We start from the raw sequence: 25,145 nt of genomic DNA on the forward strand, positions 1-25,145 counted from the left end.
AACATTTGTGTGACGCTCACGCCAACGCCGGGGCGAGTAGGATAGCTCCCCTATTCTTTGAATAGTCGAGCTAAAAATGAACAACTGTAAGCACATGGTTATCATGAAATAATTTGAGTGTACATGTAATTGTCTAGGGGTACGGATCCGTACCTCTAGATTCTGATTCTAGAGCTGCTACGGATCTGTACCCCTTGACAATCCTGTTAGGTGTTTTCTAGGGGTAAAGACCTTCTTTTTCCAGATGTGTGTTATTTACATCTTAAATATTTTTGCAAATAAACAATCAAATAAGATTTAATCAATATTAAACTAAAACTTGAATCTAAATTGTTCATAGATACCAGAATTCTCCCGATTGTTAACATTTTCATTCGAACCTAATAACCGAGTAACACCAAATAAACAACGAAGTATCAAACTGGCACAAAATGATCTGGAGATATGTTTTGACATACCATTTATAATAACGACTATGTAGTATTTACGCTTTCCGCACATTTGGCAACCATTACGAATATATCACGTTTTCACTTCCTTCAACTCATGTCCGTTAACTGATTTTAAAACAGACTATTCCATGCAGATTATTTATTATCAGGTTACAACATAAACGTGTACACATGCTTAACGAATTTATTGTTTCTGCTGAATTTCAAATAGCTTGATACTGTGGTGAATTTTTATTAACAGGTTATATTACAATAAATTAATAAGCACGAAACGATTCTCTCGTTTGTTCCTTGATATTTTTTTTTTCGTTTTGGAAGAAAAAGTAAATAATCAAGATAATTTTTGTGTCTGTAAACCAATTTGATTAAAGTTGCAGATTTATATTGATATTTTATTTCATTTCGTTTGGTTTAACGTCGCACCAACACAATTATAAGTCAGATGGGTATTGTCTAGCTTTGGTGGAGGAAGGGCCCCGCCCTGCATTATTTCATCACAAGCGAGCACCTGGGTAGAACCACCAACTTTTCATAAGCCAGCTGGATGACTTCCTCACATGGAGAATTCAACACACGGCAAGACATAATTATAACAATACAGCATAATTTAAGCTGTATACTGCTGATTAACGAGTGGTACAAACTAGGGATGGCAACGAATAGCAATTTTGGTATCCGAATATTCGGTCAACCTTCCGAACAAATATTCAAATATTCGGTCATCAAATGATCAACAAATCAACTCGTAATCTTATGAATTTAAGTGGCAGGGGCCAGTTTCGTATTTGGCCCTGTACGTTTTTTAAATAAAATAGACCGATGCACTTTAAAGGCATTTTTATTCAACTGGTTATTTATGATGTTTATAGAACTGAGGATTCCTGCGTACGAGTAGTTATTGTGTGAGGTAAATATGTACTTGAAACAATTTTCCTAGCTCCGTGTAGACGGCCGGGTCTAAAGTCTTACCTGAGGTAATGGAATTCAGACGAAATGGAAACGGTCATTCATCCATCCAGATTCAGCTCAAAATTGCGGAAAAAGTAAACGGTTATGGTATAGGTCCATGTTTCGGAGAAAAAAGTTCAAACGTCATCAAATCATAGAAAGAAAGAATTGTTTTACATGAAAATTTAACAGCATATAAAATATTTATATTACTCTACAAAAACATTGTCAATTTACTGATATATTTATTGAATTCCGGAAAGGGATTGCATGAAGGGGCCACACTTCTGGACAGTTCAGCGCCTTTAAAAACACCATATTTTAAAAGCTGTTACATGTCTTCGTTTTGATGCATTTGCAACATTGTGCGAGTGTTTAAACTTTACATAACTAGGTAAAACATCGTTTTTTGACAATTGTTTACATTTATTTCTTTACAAATGGCATTCTTATTTAAAGGGGGACAACTCATTTAGAATATTTTAAGTATCCAACTCTGTGGGTCAGAACAGTAAAACATGTATTGGACAGATAAGTTGTGTGTCAAGATGCTGTTCATTTACTAAAAAAATCTGTTGTTTTGTGATATACTGCTAAACCTTAAGAGACACTTTTCTTCCCACCATTATTTTTGTCTGGCCACATGCTTTAAAAATATGCATGTGTTTTAAGTCAGTCATTTGCAGAATATACGGTACAGATCGCGCAAGGTGTGCATTTTGGGCCATTTTTGCCTCAAAATTTAGTGTCCTGAAACCTGCGTTTTACTAATTTTTATCACAGAAGCAACAGAATCAGCAGGCTGAAAATGTCACACAATGAAGTGCTAAGTCTATGCAATACATTCGCTTTAACATTTGCTTTGAATTTATCAAAATTGGATTTTTATGCCCCCGAAGGGAGGCATATAGTTTTTGAACCGTCTGTCGGTCTGTCAGTCTGTCCGCAATTTTCGTGTCCGGTCCATATCTTTGTCATCGATGGATGGATTTTCAAATAACTTGGCATGAATGTGTACCACAGTAAGACGATGTGTCGCGCGCAAGACCCAGGTCCGTAGCTCAAAGGTCAAGGTCACACTTAGACATTAAAGAATAGTGCATTGATGGGCGTGTCTGGTCCATATCTTTGTCATCGATGGATGGATTTTCAAATAACTTGGCATGAATAGGTACCACAGTAAGACGACGTGTCGCACGCAAGACCCAGGTCTGTAGCTCAAAGGTCAAGGTCAACTTAGACATTAAAGGATAGTGCATTGATGGGCGTGTCCGGTCCATATCTTTGTCATCGATGGATGGATTTTCAAATAACTTGGCATGAATGGGTACCACAGTAAGACGACGTGTCGCGCGCAAGACCCAGGTCCGTAGCTCAAAGGTCAAGGTCACACTTAGACATTAAAGGATAGTGCATTGATGTTCGTGTCCTGAACGAATATTTGTTGCCATCCCTAGTAATAAGGCATGTAAATCAACTTATAAGACATCTACTCGCTCCTAAGTTTTTTCTGTGGGACATGTTACTTTCCGTAATTGAACACTGTTAAAACAAAGTTATGTGTTGACATCAGGTTGACCTACTACATTTGGAGCTATGCATGCTTCCCTATTTCATCTACTTGTTTACATAAAATAATATATACCATGTATTAGCATATCTCAATAATACTACCGTAATTGGTTATACGCTGTGTGTACAATTGCCCTTGTGAAATTATTCCATAAGCGTATAACCTCATCATATTGTTCGATATGTTAGAACATGGTTCTGCTGTATATTATTTTTTAAGTAATATCACTGCGGCTGTATAAACATGTATAATGAAAAGAAAGCAACAAAAATTCATACCCTAGCACTTTGGTGTATTTGCAAACTTTTTTTGAAAAAAAAATCTAGAACTATTTTGCCTAATTAATCAAGATACCAGCTTCTATTGAATGCATATTAATGCTACTGGTGTTATTGATGTCCGAAGTTGCATTTTTGTAAGTGATAGCACTACTTCGTGAACTTTGTATATGATGACATCACTAAAGTTTCATATGCAGATGGCAGAGAGGTGTAACAAGACATATGACTTGACTCATATTTTGAGGTAAATAGTTGGTTGTCTATTTCTTTGTTTTTCTGTAAACGAAGCAAACATAAGTGTCGTGTACAGCATAATGGCATACTGTGTTTTCTTTCGAATGACAATTACATTAGTAGTTCTACAATGTTTACTACACAAAATAGGTGTCAGTGTATCTGATGTCAATTGTATCATAATGATGGATTACAAAGTAACAAAGGATCTTCAGCATGCACTGCCTGTCACTGAAATACAACTTTTTGGGTGTAGGTTCAATTTTATCATTGTCACTTTTGTGTTATATTAAGCTTATTTTAGTTAAGTAATCAACAAATCATTCTATGCATTCTGTTGAGACAATACCTTACAATTTCTGAAGAAAACAACTACTATGGCAAACTCTTACTATCTTGTTTCTCATGATTGGTACTTATGTCACGGGGCCTTTTCAGAGTGTCTGAACTGTAAGTAGGATAATTTGGCAGTAATGACTTTGGTAAGTCCGTTTGAATATAATGATCTCTCTATCACGGTTCAATCATTTCAGTTTTTATGCCCCCAAAGGGAGGCATATAGTTTTTGAACCGTCTGTCCGTCTGTCAGTCTGTCGGTCTGTCAGTCTGTCCGTAATTTTCGTGTCCATATCTTTGTCATCGATGGATGGATTTCCAAATAACTTGGCATGAATGTGTACCACAGTAAGACGACGTGTCGCGCGCAAGACCTAGGTCCGTAGCTCAAAGGTCAAGGTCACACTTAGACATTAAAGGTCATTTTTCATGATAGTTGGGTGTGTCCGGTCCATATCTTTGTCATCCATGGATGGATTTTCAAATAACTTGGCATGAATGTGTAACACAGTAAGACGACGTGTCGCGCGCAAGACCCAGGTCCGTAGCTCAAAGGTCAAGGTCACACTTAGACGTTAAAGGTCATATTTCATGATTTCTAGCCATTTTGAATGTGCACTACAATTATAAGAAACATTGTACCAAAAATGGCCCAGGGAAATCTTCCAAGGAGAACTATGCCATTCCCAAGTGTGAAGGTTAACAACTGAAGGTGACTTCTGCTGTTTCTGACAACCAACACATTTTTCACTAGCAATTCTAGATCTTTTATCTATACCAGCCCACCATACATAGCTTCTTGCTAGATATTTCATTTTCACATTTCCTGGATGGCTGGCATGCAACAAATCTAAGATTTGCTCCCATAATTTTGTAGGTATGACCACTAGAATTCCCCACATGAGACATCCATGGTGGCTTGATAATTCACTTTTCCAATAAGAGTGAATTATTTTCATCAGACTTCCAACTGTTATGAGCATTTTCAAATACACGTAGAGTTTAAGGTATCCCCGAATTAACAATGTTTGGATAATTTCCTTAAAGTCCCTATGTACTCATTCACACTTTCGGTTGTTCCTTGATTTCTTTTACGAAAACGAAACCTTTCAGCAAAGTTAATGGCTTCGGTTCCAAATGATCTTTTAGGAGTTCACACAAGTCATCGTAACTTTTGTCCGATGGTTTCACTGGTGCACAGAAGTTGGGCAACAAACTATAAATTTTTCCCTCCTGTCAGAATTAATAATGCAGACACTCTTTTTTTCATCTTCAGTGTCATCGACATGAAATACTGCATGAGCCTCTCTTCATACAAAATCCACGAGTCAACACTTTCATCGTATGGTTAAATTTTGCCAATATGCCCTGCCATTTATTACACTTAGAATTAATGCACAATTTACATATTAGTAATGGGTTAAATCCTTGAAATGTAAAAAAAGAACACAGGTATCCTGGAAGCTTTGCCATCAATTTACTGTAAATTATATGAGAGACAAATGCTGCATTGTTTTACTTACATTCTTTAGTACATAGAACCTATAAACACAAAGTGACACAACTGTTATCAAGTCTCTATATGGTTTAACATTATTGCAATATATCTGCTGTAGCTCTAGGGCTATGCCCAAAAGGTGTGCTTTCATGTGTCTATTATACTTGATATATAACGATATAGTATAATTTGTTCATTCTTCCTCAAAGTCAATGACTTCAAATTACTTATCCCTCACCGATGTGGGTTTGAGCGTTACGCGGAGCATTGAATTCTTCATGTGAGGAAGCCATCTAGCTGGCTTACGGAAGGTCAGCGGTTCTATCCACATGCCCGCCTGTGATGAAATAGTGCACAGAGGGGCACTTGGAGTCTTTGTCAACAATTGAAAGCTAGAAAAGTGCCATATGACCAATACCCAAAATAATCAAAATACTGTGAATGCTCAATGCAGTCTTTTTGGCTGAAAACTCCATAGCTCAGTGTGATACGGTTGACACTGATATGTTTTCAGAGTGCATGTATGATCTGATGCCTTTCAGGTGTGCTGTGGCATCTTCCGATGTCACCGTGTTCAAGATGCATTTGATCACTTACATGCATGAAACAAGTACTGTTCAACAACCTACATTATTTTAATTAAAAAGTTAGTAATTAAGTTATTTTTTGATAAAGGATATTTCTAGTTGTTTAGAAATAGACAAAATGTATGTGTGTGTAAAATAAATACTATTGGGCATCAATAATGATTTATTCTTAGAGTCTACAATTTATTGGGTCAACCCTTATTTTTCAGCTCTCAATAATTATTGTCATTAGGGGATGACCATTTGAACTTCTGGGGGGTGGGGGAGGGTGAGGGGCTGGGATTTTACTTGGAGCCAAGAATTTTTTTTTTTTTTGCTTTCTATTTAAGTTAGATTTTTATTTTTTCAGAACTTGAAAGCCAGAATGTTTTTGTCCACAGTAAACTACGGTGCCCCTAAAGTGACATGTTACACACTTTTTTTCCAAATAGGTAATGTGAGACTTTCTTTTATTTCGTTTATTTCGTTTAAACGAAATAAGTTATTTAAACTATTTCGTTTAAGCGAAATAAGTTATTTTGTTTAAACGAAATCATTAACGAAATAAGTTATTTCGTTTAATGATTTCGTTTAAACGAAACGAAATAACTATATAATAGTTATTTCGTTTAAACGAAATAGTTATTTCGTTTAAAACGAAATAGTTATTTCGTTTAAAACGAAATAGTTATTTCGTTTAAACGAAAATCATTTCGTTTAAACGAAATAAACGAAATAAAAAAAAGTCTCACATTACCTAATTGGAAAAGAAGTGTGTAACATGTCACTTTAGGGGCACCATAGTAAACCAAAGATAATTTCTCTTTTTTTTTCCTCAAAATATTTTTGCAAACCTAACAAGCATGTTAAAGACATACATTCTGTATTGAGTAATTTGCCTAAGTGCATATCTCTTTGATTAAATTTTTAAATAAGAAGTAATTTGACCTAAATTACAGTTCCTTATAAGTATGAAAAATGATAGAAAAAAAAATGGTTTTAACAGAATCTATATGTATATTTTATAATTGATACCTAAATGATAAATGAGCCCCAAGGCACAATTTAAGCCAGCCAAAACTGGATGTTGATCTGTACGAATTAGGGGGGTTCGTGGGGCATGCTATTGCAGAACAGCTCTGGTGCATTTTTATGTATATTTGGAGATATACTCTTCCCCACTCTTGGAATTTTTTTTTGATATAATAAATTATACCTGTGAAACTCATGAGCATGTCCTCAGGTGGCTTAACTGAAAAAATGTCTGATAAAGTTCACCCATATTTTTTGATAATAATTGCTTTTAGGTAACACAAAGGTTATAGCTATAGGTCTAATACAAGGTACAAGCAGTCTAAAGCATAGAGAAAGGGAGAAGAAACAAAATATCTTGTGTAACTAGAAAACAGTGGGTCTGTTTTTTACTCTCTCCTGGACTTCAGTTTAATACAAGAGCCCATAAAACACGAAATGCCCTCCTTCAGTAACTGCACAAGGAACAGAAGTTATTTGGTCACTGTGCACTGGATGTTTGATGTACTGACCTCAAATCAATAATTAGGGGTCATTTAACAGTCATAAATGACCTCTGTATCAAATGTGATCTTAGGCCAAAGCATTCACTAGTTATTTGGCAAAAAAAGTTGTACTGTTCTGGGTCAATGTGACCTTGACCTTTGACCTACTGATCTCAAAATCAATTGGGGTAATCTGCTGGTCATGATCAACTTGCCTATAAAGTTTCTTGATCCTAGGCCCAAGAGTTCTAAAGTTATCGTCCAGAAACGGTTTAACTGTTCCGGGTCACTGTGACCTTGACCTTCTATCTGCTGATCTCAAAATTAATATGGGTCATCTGCAGGACATGATCAATCTCCCTATTAAGTTACGTGATCCTAGGCCCTACTGTTACAAGATTTGCAAGCACAGCACAGGCAGAAAATTTCTTTTAAAATGCTCTGAAATTTAAAAATGTATGCTTGAAGTATTTTTGGAACAATGGTGCATAATGGGTGCAATCAGTATTATATTCTGCGTGTATACATGTATACCAGAGTGTAGAAGGATGCAATATTTTGGTATTTAAACACTAAATCCTGCATTCTGCTGAGGTTAGGAGAAAGTCATTTCTGTCATTAACTGAAGTTTCACAAGTGTTTTACTTTTGAAGAAAAGATTGTATTTTAAGTGAAATTTTCATTATAAAGAGTTAAAGATTATAAATAGCTATTCACATTCTTTGGTCCATGTGTCAGAGAGCTGTTCTGCCCCCCACCCCCGACGCCACCCAGAATATCAAATGGCCCCATATTGAAGACTCATTTCATTATACCTCTCTTATTCAGTTTTCAACCAGTCAGATTACAGGATTCATAGCGATATATAATAATAAGTTTACACCATACCTTATTTGAAGTTTATCCAATAATTTATTTAATATTAATTTTATGAAATTGAAGTTTTAAAATAATTATTTTTGCTTCATTTTTACATGACAAAAATGGGAAGTAGTTATTCTGATTTTAGAATAAACTCATAATAAATTAATATAATTTAGTAAAGACTCTATTTCTGTTTTATTGTTTTTTAAGTAGAATGACCTAAATGCTTATTAAGAAATGCAATTTCTTAAACCAAAACCTGTTTCAGAACATTGATTTCAAAAGCAAATAATTACCTTTTGTTTCAATTGTATATTTAAGTAACTTACCAAAACAGATTTCTATTGATTTGGTAAAGTCGATATTTCTTTTACATTGAAAGGAAATAATTCAGAAGTAATTACACAAGGATTTAAATTGGTATGTAATTGTTTCTGTTAAATTATTCATGCTGCATCCTAAATACTTCTAATTGCTTCCATTTTCTAATGTTGATAGTTGCCTCATTTGTTTCTCATAAAAACAGACTGAATTAGAAATCCTGGTAGAATATATAGAAAGGGAAATTTAGTAAATTAATTGATTGAAAAGAAAATCTTTGGTCTAGTTTATTGCTTATTGTTTCCCAAAAAAGCAGATTTATACAAGAGAGGTTTGTAAAAGGGATTTTAAAGGCACTGACCTCCAGATTTGGCTAAAAATAATATTTCTCTCAAATTGAAGTTTGGTCATATTATGAACATTAGACTATGAGTTTTTGTTTCTGCAATATTTTAAAAATTCCAAATCGAGAAAAAAAGATGACCGTGTCGGGAATTGAACCCCGGACCATCGCGGCAATAAAGACATTTTCCCGTCGTAAACAATAGCGGAATTAGTGAATTATGACTTCAAAATATATAGATATTTATAATCGAGACAGTTTATAGCAGAATTAGTGAATTATGACTTCAAAATATAGATATTTATAATCGAGACAGTTTACCTGGAGTAAAGCATTACAAACACTTTTCGATTTTCATCGTAAAAAGCAGTAAAAACAGCGAATTCTCATGTGTTTCAGTAACATATAGTTTGTCAGTAATTAAGTTTTAAAGCCTTCTCAAGAAATATAGCATTTATTTCCAGATATCTAAAAAAAATATGATAAAATTGTTGTCAAACGATCTGGAGGCCAGTCCCTTTAAGATAAAAATATATAAGACTTTGTATATAAATCATTAATACAACAGTTATAAAAAAATTATGACTTAGGTTCTATATCATAACAAGAGGGCTGGCCCTATATCGCTCTCCTGAGTTTAATTGCTTGCTTGAACAGTTAAAAGTTTCTACTAAATAAGTAATGGCTGTATGTGTGGGGGTTTTTTTTTAAATTTTTTATTTGACAATATCAGATATGAACATTTTTAAAGTTTCCACTATATAAATAAGGGATAAAGTGAACACACTCCCTGGTGGCAATGCTTTTTGATGAAACAGAATAATATCTACAATCTTCGGAAAGGGTCACCCAAGAAACATCTGTTTAATATTATTTTAAAATTGGGCCTGCTGTTTCTGACAAGAATATTTTTAAAGTTTCCAATATATACATACAGGGAAAAAGTGGCCACACCCCCTGGAGGCCATGTTTTTGACAAAACAAAATGATTTGAACAATCTTGGTAGGTTGGATACAATTCTAGTTATAAACAAAGTTACCATCAAAATATACATCAAAAGATAATAATTATGTCCCATAATGTTACTGGTAAAATTACTACCTTACAATGAGTACACTGACATCTGTTACATTTGGTAACATTTACAATATTCTGAATGAATGAAGAAATCCCATAAATCTTTTGGGCAATAATTGGTTTTTATTATACATCTTGTTTTACTAGTAGACAGTCTGGTAAATCCACATGTTACCAATGTTGGGAAGCCAAGGTTGTAAATAATAGTGAAGGGTATCAATACTTCTTCCTCAGACATTGAGAAAACAGATTGAAAATATCTGCAGGAAGAATATCTGAATATTGGTACTCTTTAAATTAACATCACTTACAATATGTATGTAAGAATTTGCCATGCATTACATTTACATTATATGAAAAATATATCATCTTAAGAATCTAAACCATATCCTAGGTTTTTATGGCCCCTCCCCGCCCCACCCACACCCACCATTGAACTGTCCATTTGTCTGTTTATCCTTCTGTCTGTATGAACCAGATTGCCTACAGCCCACGACCCGATTTAGTTCATACTCACACTCCACAATCCTTGTGGCAAGACCTATGTATAAATGATCTTGACCCTCATATGACCTTCACCTTCAAACTTAAAACCTAAATAAATAACATTTTTGGTCCTAAAGCCCACATAAATGACCCATTTTATCAACAAATCTTGTGGCAAGACCTACAAACTGACCTATAATTATATAAATGACCTCTGCCTTCATATGAACCTAAAAAAAAACAACTATTTTGATCATATACCCAGGGGCATGATTTTGCATTTCGAAAATGCAGCTCCTTGTTATATTTCTGGATGCTAAATCTTCTTCTAATTTTGATGCACAATTATCTCTGCAGAATGCAGCCACAATATCAAAAGAATATTGTAAGATAAAAGTAATAGTCCCTTACAGAAGAAAAAGGCCTGCTGCGTACTCTTGCTGTGTACATACAGCGTACATGATGCGTACATGATGTGTACTGAAATCAAGGGCTTTAAATAGTACGCAGGATATACACCGCACATACACCGATAGTACGTTTGTAGTACACTTTTGACATGCAAATGAGCTCTGCCGCGTACTACTTGCTGCGTACATGCTGTGGACTACATAGTACACAGGATGTACGCTGGAGGAATTTAGTATGCGGGAAATAGTACACAGCATGTACGCGGCACATACACTTTTCACATGCAAATGAGCCTGCGGTGTACTACCCCTGCGGCGTACATGCTGTGTACTCCTGCGGCGTACATGCTGTGTACTCCTGCGGCGTACATTCTGTGTACTCCTGGCCCGAGTCCTGCAGCGTACATGCTGTGTACTCCTGCTGCATACATGCTGTGTACTCTTGTGGCGAAACTGCTGTGATAATGTAAATTCCCCACCAACTTTCTTATGCAAATGCTGATCATTTGGACAGAAAAAAACAGAAAAAAGATAAGTGACATGCATCAATAAGTATTTACCCTTACCAAAATAATGTAGACTGATGTTATCAAATAAATTAGTATGCTTTTCTTCATCCACTTTTCAATGAAATAAATCAATTTTTGTAGCATGTAATTTGGTAAACATCTGAAGAAAATGGCGTAACTGCATCAAGGGGAAACAACTTTAATGCAACTAAATATAAGTGTTATAAATTTCTAAGTATCTGCGGTGTACATGCAGTGTACTATTTTCTTGTACAAGTCCCTCCTGCGTACATGCAGTGTACTCCTTAAATTTTCAGAGTCTGTGCTGCGTACTTGAAGTGTACTAGTGACCTCCTGCGTACATGCTGTGTACTCGTCGAAATAGTACGCGGCATGTACGCGGCATGCGGTGTATGTAAAATGTACTCCTCTGGCGTACTACTGTGTTCGCGGCATATACACAGCAAATACGCAGCATGTACGCCACAGAGGCTTGCTTCTGTAAGGGGTGGTAAATAATATTAAAGTAATGATAGTTCGTGAATAATAAAAAGGGAAAAAAGTTAAAAGTTCCATTATTGCAGGTATAATACATTTATAAAAGGAAAATAACAACCTTGTGTATAATGGGGAGACAACTGTGGGCTGTATGTGTATGGCTGCTGTATATATTGCTGATTCCTGGACCAGCAACAACATTGTTAGATGGTAATTATGCTGTTTTTATTTAGATTACAACAGTGATCAATGAATTGAATATATATGATAGATCCCAAGCCACCTACAAAACAGTCAAAATTTCAATATTCTTCATTATCCGTCTCCCTGACGGTAAACAAATGTCTACTCTCACAAACTATTTAGCACAATTTGCACCTTTTAAGTACTGGGAGAAATGGTACTTGCACTCGTAATACTCGAGTACTGCAGTACTCGGTCCAACCCAGCTGAACTATGACTTGAAAAACAAAGCAGATCAGAAAGTTTTAAGATAAATTGATGTTTCCTGTCTGCACTCCATAACTAAGGTCCTTAATAATTGTGCATATCACAAAGAAATGTTGTTTGTAATTTTTCAGAGAACTTGTATAATGACTTGACATGTTCCAGTCCCACCATTGATGATGTTGGTGTGGATCCCAGTGCATCACTGACTTTGACAGGTCCTGATAATAACTTGGGTATGTGTGTCAGTTTACATAATCTAGTTTACCTTATTTAGTTAACAAGTTCCTAGAAAGGCTTTGATGGATTCACATCAAACTTTGTCTGTAGCATTATTATAAGGTCCTCTGCCAGTTTTGTTCAAATGAGGGTGCTCTGCTCCTTTTAGGGGCTGCAAGAGCTAAAGATAGAAATACATTTAGATGATTTCTTGGAATGAACTGCTTGATGGATCTTCATTACACTTGACCTGTAGCATCATTATAAGGTCCTCTACAATTTATACAAATGGGGGTGCTCAGCCCCATTTAGGAGCTGCTAGAGCTAAAAATGGAAATAACAGTAAATGGCTTCTTCTCATGAACTGCTTGATGGATTATCATCAAACTTGTAGCATCATTATAAGGTCATGTACAAAATTTAGTCAGATGGGGACAGTCAGTCCTTTTTAGGGGCCATTAGAGCTAATAATAGAAATACCTTTTAAATAACTTCTTACTTTATAGATCTGCATCAAGCTTTGTCTGTAGCATCATTGTAAAGTTCTCTCCCAATTTTGTTCAAATGGGGGCACTCCATCCCTTTTAGGGACCACAAGTTTATACTAAACACAGTTGTTACCATTCATGATTCAGTGTGTCATACATATATTCACACAGATTATAATTATGTAAGTTAAGGTCAGGTGAGCAACTTGGGGCCACTATGATGGCCCTTTTGTCTTTTGATCTTTATTCAGCACTGACAATGTTCTTCAAGAAAATGTTAGTTGCAGAGATTTAAAATGGGTTCTGGCATGTGCTATAACCACTGGAAGTTTGTTGTCCCCCGTCTTTTTCAAAGAAAAAAAAAGGACATAAGCTGCGTCCTTCCGTCCTTCCTTCCGTCCGATTTTGAAATAACTTGGCATAAATGTTTAAGATAATGAGACGACTTGTCATGCGCAAGACCCAGGCCCCTAGCTCCAAGGTCAAGGTCACACTTAGAGGTCAAAGGTTACCAGGGTCTGTTTTGTGTCCGGTCCATAACTCAGCCATCCATGAAGGGATTTTGAAATATCTTGGCATAAATGTTCACCATAACAAGACGACATGTCATGCACAAGACCCAGACCCCTAGCTCTAAGGTCAAGGTCACACTTAGAGGCCAAAGGTCAGATACAGGAATGATTTTGTCATGAGCATTTCTTCTTCGTGCATGGAGGGATTTTGATGTAACTTGGCATAATTGTTCACCATCATGAAATGGAGTGTCATGTGCAAGAACCAGGTCTCGAATTTAGAATTACTTCCCTTTGTTGTTACTATAAATAGCTTATATTGTAACTTTTTTTATTAAGATAAGATAAGATTTATTAAAGTCAACAAGATAGCAAACAAGTACAACATAAGCTCATGTGAGCTTTTGAACTGACTACAGAATAACATATTATAGTATATATTAAATCAGTTGTATAAAAAGCTGCAATTATAATGGGGAGATTAATGTTAAGAAAGGGAATATGGAAGTAAAATAGCAATTAGCACATTATACAAATAAAATATTCAAACATTTAAAACTATGACACTTGCCTATCTAGGGTGTCACTTAAAAGGGGAGAAATAAATCACAGAAAGCTTTAATAAAAGACTGTTATAAAAAGTATTACAGTAAGTGTAACTGGTTTTGTTTTTGAGCATAAAGACCCATGGGTAATATTTGCAACAGATTGACAGATATCATAGCTTGCAACACAAAAGTTCAAGAGTAAACAAAATATATAAGCAGGTGTAATAAAAGCAAAAACAGACAGAACCACCATTGACTGCAAGTGAAATAATGAAAAATTATGCATTTGTGCAAACACAAGCATATATAGCACAATTTGTTACTGGCCATAGCGAAAAATCGAGACCACTTTTTTGTAGTACAACATGCATGTTACATCCAATTTTTAAGTGTATTTTAAGGTATCTCTTCCTGGTAAGGAGTTTTTTTTTGTGGACTTAGAAAAACAAAACTTACTTCCCTTCGTTGCTGCAATAAATAGCTTATTCTTGAAACTTTTTAACTGCCAACATTAAATCGCCCCTATTGGATGTACACACGTATTGAATGTACTATATACTGACTAAAGGTTAGGGGGTTTAACAGTGTACGTTCAATGTGTGCGTACACACAGTGCGGCAGATTTAATGCCGACCACTTTTTAACCTGGTTGTTAGAATTGGATATGTCATTGTTTTGGCTTACAGTTTACTGTCTACCAAACTTATACAGAATATGTTTTACTGTAACATCTACATGATGGGCATATATTATCACATCCTGGCACTCTTTGTTATTTTTAGCTCACCTGTCACAAAGTGACAAGGTGAGCTTTTGTGATGGCGCGGTGTCCGTCGTCCGTCGTCCGTCCGTGCGTCCGTAAACTTTTGCTTGTGACCACTCTAGAGGTCACATTTTTCATGGGATCTTTATGAAAGTTGGTCAGAATGTTCATCTTGATGATATCTAGGTCAAGTTCGAAACTGGGTCACGTGCCATCAAAAACTAGGTCAGTAGGTCTAAAAATAGAAAAACCTTGTGACCTCTCTAGAGGTCATATATTTCACAAGATCTTCATGAAAATTGGTCAGAATGTTCACCTTGATGATATCTAGGTCAAGTTCGAAACTGGGTCACGTGCCATCAAAAACTAGGTCAGTAGGTCTAAAAATAGAAAAACCTTGTGACCTCTCTAGAGGCCATATATTTCACAAGATCTTCATGAAATTTGGTCAGAACGTTCACCTTGATGATATCTAGGTCAAGTTCGAAACTGGGTCACGTGCCATCAAAAACTAGGTCAGTAGGTCTAAAAATAGAAAAACCTTGTGACCTCTCTAGAGGCCATATATTTCACAAGATCTTCATGAAAATTGGTCAGAACGTTCACCTTGATGATATCTAGGTCAAGTTCGAAACTGGGTCACGTGCCCTCAAAAACTAGGTCAGTAGGTCAAATAATAGAAAAACCTTGTGACCTCTCTAAAGGCCATATTTTTCATGGGATCTGTATGAAAGTTGGTCTGAATGTTCATCTTGATGATATCTAGGTCAGGTTCGAAAGTGGGTCACGTGCAATCAAAAACTAGGTCAGTAGGTCAAATAATAGAAAAACCTTGTGACCTCTCTAAAAGCCATATTTTTCATTGGATCTGTATGAAAGTTGGTCTGAATGTTCGTCTTGATGATATCTAGGTCAAGTTCGAAACTGGGTCACGTGCCATCAAAAACTAGGTCAGAGTAGGTCTAAAAATAGAAAAACCTTGTGACCTCCCTAGAGGCCATATATTTCACAAGATCTTCATGAAAATTGGTCAGAACGTTCACCTTGATGATATCTAGGTCAGATTCGAAACTGGGTCACTTGCAGTCAAAAACTAGGTCAGTAGGTCTAAAAATAGAAAAACCTTGTGACCTCTCTAGAGGCCATATATTTCATGAGATCTTCATGAAAATTCATCAGAATGTTCACCTTGATGATATCTAGGTCAGGTTCGAAAGTGGGTCACGTGCCTTCAAAAACTAGGTCAGTAGGTCAAAAAATAGAAAAACCTTGTGACCTCTCTAGAAGCCATATTTTTCATGGGATCTGTATGAAAGTTGGTCTGAATGTTCATCCTGATGATATCTAGGTCAGGTTTGAAAGTGGGTCATGTGCGGTCAAAAACTAGGTCAGTAGGTCTAAAAATAGAAAAAATTTATGACCTCTCTAGAGGCCATACTTGTGAATGGATCTCCATAAAAATTGGTCAGAATGTTCACCTTGGTGATATCTAGGTCAGGTTTGAAACTGGGTCACGTGCCTTAAAAAACTAGGTCAGTAGGTCAAATAATATAAAAACCTTGTGACCTCTCTAGAGGCCATACTTTTTATGGGATCTGTATGAAAGTTGGTCTGAATGTTCATCTCGATGATATCTAGGTCAAGTTTGAAACTGGGTCAACTGCGGTCAAAAACTAGGTCAGTAGGTCTAAAATTATTAAAATCTTTTGACCTCTCTAGAGGCCATATTTTTTAATGGATCTTCATGAAAATTGATCTGAATGTTCCCTTGATGATATCTAGGTCAATTTCGAAACTCGGTCACGTGCGGTCAAAAACTAGGCCAGTAGGTATAAAAATAGAAAAACCTTGTGACCTCTCTAGAGGCCATATTTTTCATGAGATCTTCATGAAAATTAGTGAGAATATTCACCTTGATGATATCTAGGTAAAGTTCAAAACAGGGTCACGTACCTTCGAAAACTAGGTCAATAGGTCAAATAATAGAAAAACCTTGTGACCTCTATAGAGACCATATTTTTCAATGGATATTCCTGAAAATTGGTCAGAATTTTTATCTTGATAATATCTAGGTCAAGTTCAAAACTGGGTCACATGAGCTCAAAAACTAGGTCACTATGTCAAATAATAGAAAAAACGACGTCATACTCAAAACTTGGTCATGTGGGAAGAGGTGAGCGATTCAGGACCATCATGGCCCTCTTGTTTTTTGTTCATGCCAAGGTGCTGTACTGGCATGCAGTGTGTTTTGTGAAAAATGTCCTTAGGCAGGGGATGTTGGTAACTCTGTTACAAATTCTTGTTCATTTTATATAGTAAACAGAGTTTCAGTTATGTTACAGCCAGCAGTTAACCTAACCAGTGTTCCTGGATTCTGTACCAGTACAAACCTATTCTCCACAAGTAACTGCCAACTTCCTTATATAAATCAGAGGTGGAGGATGAATGATATCAGACACAATTTCTTTTATCAAATTGTCACGGAGAAGATACACCCCACCCGCGGATCGAACTCACTACCCCGGGATCCATAGATCTACGCTCTCACTATTGAGCTAAGCGGGCCGGTGGGCAAACTTTGTTACAATCTGGCAAGTTTCATTATGCTATCTGCTCACACATGATAAGATGCCAAAATGGCTCCAAGCAAATCTCATGAGGCTGACATTATAACATATTTTCTCTCCTATACAAACATGACCTTAAATAGTGTACGCAGAATGGAAAAAAATGTGCGATCGGATAAAGTTTAATGGCGGCATATACCAAACTGTTAGGCAAGGTCTGAAGTTTACAATAAAAGATGTCTGAGTTCTGTGACTGGACTGATCTATGACGTCATAAAAATGGCGTCCAAAATTGAAAATATAACTTTGCTTGTCTTAAAATTAACTTAAGTTACACAGCAAAATTTAACATTATTATCCTTGTTATTTCATCCTTGAATATGTGTTGTCAATGTTATAACAATATTGAAGTAAATAAGCAATTAAATGATGTGTGATAATCTTACCCTACCCACTGTATTTTGTTGTTGGTTATATATTTGTTTTGTATGTGCTGTTACTGCTGTACCATTATAGTATATACAAATATCATGATATTCCAATAGTGTTGTAGCTTTTTATTTGTGCTCTTAACTATCTCAAAGTGACTACATGCTAATATGGATACTTATGTAACCTGTAATTAAACAAAGCTCACTTTCTGCACCACATGAACATTATACTTGCCACTGCAAATGTCTTCCTTAAAATCACGTTAGTTTTGTCAGTGGTAAACTGTAACAAAGTTTCCTGGAATATATATAGACACCCATATTAGAGATTGGTGGCTGCATTTTATTATAAGCTTCTGATTCTGATGGGCTAAAGCTCTCAAATAGTCTCCTGTGTAAGAAGTCTTTTAGTTCTGTACTTCTTAATGTTTCAATATTTCATGAACTATCCCCCCTTTTTACTTAGAATGTCAGGTTAAAGTTTTGATGCACTTTGACTCTATCTCAGTTATTACTAAATGGATTTGTTTCAAACTTAAATTAGTTGTTCAACATCATCACTCACATCATATGACACAAGAGCCATAACACTTGCACCAATATTTCATGAATTATCTCCCCTTTTCACTTAGAATTTCAGGTTAAAGTTTTGATGCACTTTCACTCTATCTCAGTTATTACTAAATGAATTTGATTCAAACTTAAAATAGTTGTTCCACCTTATCACCCACATCATATGACACAAGGAGCATAACTCTGGTACCAATTTTCCATGAATTATGCCCCCTTTTACTTGGAATTTAAGGTTACTTTTGATGCATTTTCACTATATCTTATAGTTATTACTAACTGGATTTGATTCAAACTTGATGTAGTTGTTCCACATCATCACCCACATCATATGACACAAGGGGCATAACACTTGCACTAATATTTTATGAATTATGACCCCATTTTGCTTAGAATTATACTTATTTAGTGTTTTGATACACTTTATCTTTATCCCTATACTCAATATTTTTGACACAGACTCAAGCTATTGTGCAATATCTTCATCCACCATTGGAGTCATTAAGCACTCCAGTGACAGCTCCAGCTTCCTCAAGTGTGCCCAGTTTCACTATCCAGCATCGAAATAGTCGAGCGCTGTCTCCTGTGACAGCTCTTGTTGTTTGGTAGTTGTCACCATGTGGAACAATAATTTGAAGTTGCAATTATTTTTGATGTACACTATTAACATAGTTAAATTGATGTACACTATTAACATAGTTAAATTGATCTCTAAATACCATGTGTATCCTACAATGTGTTTGGCACTCGGGTTAGCAGTATGATAGAAGAGATAATATCTCCATTCCCAAGTAGCTGCTTTCAGATGAGGACAGGTTGGAAAATCAAATAAATAACATAGTTTTTTAGCTCGACCTGGCGTTTGCGTCGGCATCGGCGTCACACCTTGGTTAAGTTTTTGCATGCAAGTACATACAGCTATCATTTAACTCATTAAGGACGCAGATCGCATTTATGCGTTCATTTCAACTCTAATCGAGTACCGCATGTCGTATTTATCCGTCAAGAGATAACAGGCGTGTATGCCGAGGATCGCATAAATGCGCTATCCGCCTGATAGTACTGTATGCCGCGTGGGGTGATTTTACGTTTGCAAGAGTACCAACGAATGGACTGCTGTCAAAGTCAACCAATGCAAATATTTTACTCTAAAGATTTGTAAAACCCAGAAGCGATCGAAACAATCAAAATATTTATTATTTAAGCATGTTTTATTTAATATACTCATCACTAAATATCGGAATAAGAAAGTTATTTCTAGGTATTGCCTGTTTTATCTTCTCATTCCATTATACCGCAGAATCTTTCTCATTTATTCAGTATTTTTAATTTTATTAAATAAAGTATAATTTTGTTCTTTCATAATGTAATTTGCTTTAAAGTATAGCAATAGATGATATTTGAATAAATATAAAATAATCAAATAATGGCTGTTTTTCTATGTCCAGTCTTTCTTGAATATTGCAGTTTTCTATATTCATGTTACTTCAGTTGGCCTGTAAAACAATTTTGCAAATCAAAATAATAGTAAATTTTAAATTATTGATTAGATCATAAGTTGTAGTTTCAGTTTTGAAAATTTCAGTTTTATTCATCTTTTATAAACAGATGTTTGTCCCTAATTTTGATCAAAGGATGCCTAGATCTTATCGATTATTGATTATCAGTGAAAATCCACAGGCATACAAAGCAGATAAATTGATAAGTGGCTCAGGAATGTATCGGAAAATTGATACCAGTAATTAAGCGGCGATATGGCTGCAGGTATTAATGAGTTAAAGGCATATAGCTTTGAAACTTATTTATTCTTTTTCTAGGTCAATAACCAACCTCACTGGGTCAAGTTCCATAACTCTAACATATATTTTGAGCAAATTATGCCCCCTTTTGGACTTAGAAAATTCTGATTAAAGTTTTACTTGCAAGTTCACTATCTCCAAAACTAATGCAGATATTGAATTGAAACTTCACATGTGTCTTTGGGGTTATAAAACTAGTTGATAGGCATTATAGATTTGAAACTTATTTTTTCTTTTTCTAGATCAATTACCTACCTTACTGGGTCAAGTCCCATAACTCTGACATGTATTTTGGGCAAATTATGCCCCCTTTTGGACTTAGAAAATCCTGGTTAAAGTTTTGCGTGCAAGTACATACATCTATTACTGAAAGGCATATAGATTTGAAACTTATTTTTTCTTTTTCTAGATCAATTATCTACCTCACTGGGTCAAGTCCCATAACTCTGACATGTATTTTGAGCAAAAATATGCCCCCATTTGGACTTAGAAAATTCTGGTTAAAGTTTTACATGCAAGTTACTATCTCCAAAACTAATGCAGATATGGAATTGAAACTTAACATGTTTCCTTGGGGTTATAAAACTAGTTGATAGCATCAAGCCCCATAGCTCTGATATGCATTTTGGTCAAATTATGTCCCCTTTCGAACTTAAAATTCTTTTGATATTTAACATTTTGGGTAATAATTTCCTGCTTCTGTGACAATATTTCGAATAGTCAAGCTTGGCTGTCTTATGGACAGCTCTTGTTTACATTGGACTATTTTGATTTAGTATTCTGTACTCATATAAATTGATTTTCAGCATTCTCCTACATTTCTGAAAACTTCAAGTATATGTTCAAATGCTGTGGAAAAATCAAGCAATGGAACCTGATGGCTGGTAAAAGAGGAACAATACAGCTACAGGTTTGGAGGAGAACTGACACAACTGTATATGAAATGATTGGAGAAAACTATTGCCAGATTACAAGTAATTATTCTTATACTGCATGTGCTAATATCTAGGTTTTTTTAAACAAAAAGTTTTGACAAAAAGTTTTAGTTTTACTACAGCTGCCTTCATCTTGACAAACTGCACATGATTCTGAAGTGCAAGTGAAACAACTGTGCAGGGTATGTGATAATTAATGTCTTTTATATGAATGTCAGGATGAAAACTTGGTTGAAGGTGGTGTTGAGGTGGGGGCCAGCATAATAAATACAGATGTACTGTAATAAACTGCTTAAGCCAGTGCTGGGGAGCGTAGCGTGAGAGTGGTTGCACTTTCAATTACTTCTCACACGGGCCTGTAGTACTGTCTGCCCTGATAAGGAATGAAGGTACTTTGATTCTGGTACTGCATGTACTTTGATTCCGGTACTGCCTGTACTTTGCCAGTGGGGTGTAGTTGTATCTTACCTATACATCCATGCTAAATTTAGAGGCAAATGATCAATTTTGATCTGCTAAAAGATAAAATGTGTCCAGGAAATTCCGAATTTGAAAGTTATGCCAATTTTTGAAAATTACGACAGGTACGTCAATGACACCACAGGCCCCTTCGAGGTTACGCAGGTACTTTTTAAAATATCAAGTTTCTTGAAAAGTCAAGGCCCTAATGGGCAACTGACATAAATATAACATATCAAACAACATGGTTTATTAAACATGATGAGAAATGCTATTAGGGTCGTGAACCTGCAGTGACAATCAGTCTCAGCATTGGACATTGCCGAGTGTCATAACAGGTCCATCACCCCAAACTTGCAAATTATCTAAAACTAGACTTTTTCTTTTTTTTACAAAAGACTGCCAGTGAAAGAAAAGTCACTCGATTTTCACAATTCATAAGTTTGGAAAATTTAATAGCATTAGGATGTTTAAGACTTAGCCTTACATTTTGAGAAAAAAATTCAAACAACACCAAATTATCGAAAGAAAAGGTCACATGTTTCATATGAAAAATTGAACAGCATACAAAACATGTATATTACTCTACACAATAACTGTCAGCTTACTGATATATACATTGAATTCCAGAAAAGGGCTGCATAAAGGGGCCACACTTTCGCAAGATACTACTTTAAAAACTCACCATTTTCAAAGAACTGTTACATATCCTCATTTCGGTGCATTTGCAGTAATGTCCCAGTGCTGAAATTTCACAGAACTAGGTTGAATGTAGTTTTCAGCACTTGTTTATTTTTATTAGCTCACCTGTCACATAGTGACAGGGTGAGCTTTTGTGATCACCCTTCGTCCGTCGTCCGTCCGTCGTCCGTCCACAATTTCTTGTCTGCACGATAGTGGTTTCATTTATGATTTTTTTTAACCAAACTTGCACACAACTTGTATCACCATAAGATCTTGGTTCCTTTCTTGAACTGGCCAGATTCCATTATTGGTTCCAGAGTTATGGCCCCTGAAAGGGCCAAAATTAGCTATTTTGACCTTGTCTGCACAATAGCAGCTTAATTTATGATTTGATTTTTACCAAACTTGCACACAACTTGTATCACCACAAGATCTTGATTCCTTTATTGAACTGGCCAGATCCCTTAATGGATTCCAGAGTTATGGCCCCTGATAGAGCCAGAATTAGCAATTTTGACCTTGTCTGCACAACAGCAGCTTCATTTATGATTTGAATTTAATCAGACTTGCACAAAAACTTGTGTCACCATAAGATCTTGGTTCCTTTCTTGAACTGGCCAGATCCCATAATGGGTTCCAGAGTTATGGCCCCTGAAAGGGCCAAAATTAGCTATTTTGACTTTGTCTGCACAATAGCAGCTTCATTTATGATTTGATTTTAACCAAACTTGCACACAACTTGTATCACCATAAGATCTTGATTCCTTTTTATACGCCCTAAGAGATGTATTATGTTATCGCCTCGGTGTCCATCTGTCTGTCTGTCTGTCTGTCTGTTGGTTAGCAATTTCCCTTCCGCTCTGTAACTCTTGAACCCCTTGAAGGATTTCAAAGAAACCTGACACAAATGTTCACCTCATCAAAACGATGTGCAGAGCGCATGTTTCGGATAGCTTACTTCAAGGTCAAGGTCACACTTAGGGGTCAAAGGTCATATTACTTTGTTTTTTGTGTATATTGCTCTGCATTTGCGTTGCATTGCAGTGCTCCTGTTTTTATTTGGCAGATCCTTCTTTTGTTCACATACAATAATTTTTTTTTAATTACTTCCCTTTTATGTTACTATAAATAGCTTATTTAGTAACTTTTTTATTATTGGCCGTAGGGAAAAACCGAGACCACTTTCCTGTGGTACAACATGGATGGTACCTCCAATTTATAGGTGTATTTTGACATATCTGTAGCTTTAGGAAAATTTCAACTATATTTTTTCATGATTCTTTTGATTGATCTTGATTATGATTTTTTGACCTTCTTGCCCTTAAGTGCAATGATGACAGGTGAGCGATATAGGGCCATTATGGCCCTCTTGTTAGCTCACCTGAGCACAAATGCTCAAGGTGAGCTTTTGTGATCGCCCTGTGTCCGGCGTCGGTGTCGTCCGGCGTCGTCAGTAGTCCGGCGTCCGGCGTCGTCAACAATTTGACTGTTAACACTCTAGAGGTCACAATTTTAGCCCAATCTTAATGAAACTTGGTCAGAATGTTATCCTCAATAAAATCTTGGACAAGTTCAATATTGGGTCATCTGGGGTCAAAAACTAGGTCACTTGGTTAGATCAAAGGAAAAACTTGTTAACACTATGGAGGTCACAATTTTGGCCCAATCTTAATGAAACTTGGTCAGAATGTTACCCTCAATAAAATCTTGGATGAGTTCGATATTGGGTCACCTGGGGTCAAAAATTACTGTAATCGGCCGAATATAGGTCGCACTCGTGTATAGGACGCAGTGAAAAAATATCAGAAGAATTTTGGAATTGTCCGAAATTTGCTATAGTTTCTACGAACTCGCCGGTTTTTGCTTAATCATTGTCGATATTTTTGGATGTTGTGGTAAGTATTTAAATTGAAAAGCATAAATTCTGTGTAAGCACTAAACTGCCACATCCTCTGACCACTCCATGAATATTGACGCCAGTGAGAACGAAAGTACACTTTGGCATGTGGCGGTAAAATGACATAATTTTAAGACTGGTTTGCAAATTGTTTTAACATTACGGATCGGCGACTATGATCATATTGGATCAGTCTAAAATCTCGCATGCACATGTTTACAATTGCCTGGGGGTATGATTAAACGGTTAATTGTTTGCAGATTGTGACAGTAGGTGTAAGATAAGTAATGCCTCGGATGAACAAGAGGTTTATAGACAACTATCAAAATTATGTTTGAAGATTAGATATACCTGATATGGAGTTTCAAGTATTTTAATTCAAAATGTGTGAAAACATGCCGGGAAAGTTTTACACAGGTCTTGTTAAAAACTTATTGATCAGTTACAGAAATGCGTTGTAAAATATATTTTAATGAAAAACAGCATTTATTTATCTTTTACACGAGCTCTAAATTTTACATTTTATACAAAAATAATTTAAGACGCCGGGTCATGATAGCGGCTATTAGCTATGCCCGAATTGGTATTTACTCCCCATGAATTCTCTTCAATATAGAGGTACGTGGGGTAAACAAAGATCGATTTTCATAATTTTTGAGTCGGGGGAAATGTTTGGTCTTTTTCTATCCCCATATATAGGACGCATCGGTCCTTCGAGACCGGAATCTCATAAAAAAATGTGCGTCTTATATTCGTAGGATGACGGTAGGTCACTAGGTCAAATCAAAGGAAAAGTTTGATAACACTCTAGAGGTCACAATTTTGGTCCAATCTTAATGAAACTTGGTCAGAATGTTACCCTCAATAAAATCTTGGACGAGTTTGATATTGGGTCATCTGGGATATAAAACT

The 25,145-nt window shown here is 35.8% G+C and overlaps 1 protein-coding gene across 1 annotated transcript in view; it reads left to right on the top strand.

The window, feature by feature from the left end:
- Positions 1-8,542: 8,542 nt before the first annotated feature.
- Positions 8,543-25,145, top strand: part of LOC123546990 (fat-like cadherin-related tumor suppressor homolog) — a 117,302-nt gene continuing 100,699 nt past the window's right edge. The window contains exons 1-4 of the mRNA XM_053551301.1: positions 8,543-8,689; positions 12,001-12,124; positions 12,496-12,597; positions 21,065-21,232. Of these exons, the coding sequence (XP_053407276.1) occupies positions 12,043-12,124; positions 12,496-12,597; positions 21,065-21,232 (352 nt within the window). The 5' untranslated portion in view covers positions 8,543-8,689; positions 12,001-12,042. The remainder of the gene's footprint in view (positions 8,690-12,000; positions 12,125-12,495; positions 12,598-21,064; positions 21,233-25,145) is intronic.

The sequence above is a fragment of the Mercenaria mercenaria genome, chromosome 9 (genome assembly GCF_021730395.1).
Source record: "Mercenaria mercenaria strain notata chromosome 9, MADL_Memer_1, whole genome shotgun sequence".
Taxonomy (NCBI): Eukaryota; Metazoa; Mollusca; class Bivalvia; order Venerida; family Veneridae; genus Mercenaria; species Mercenaria mercenaria.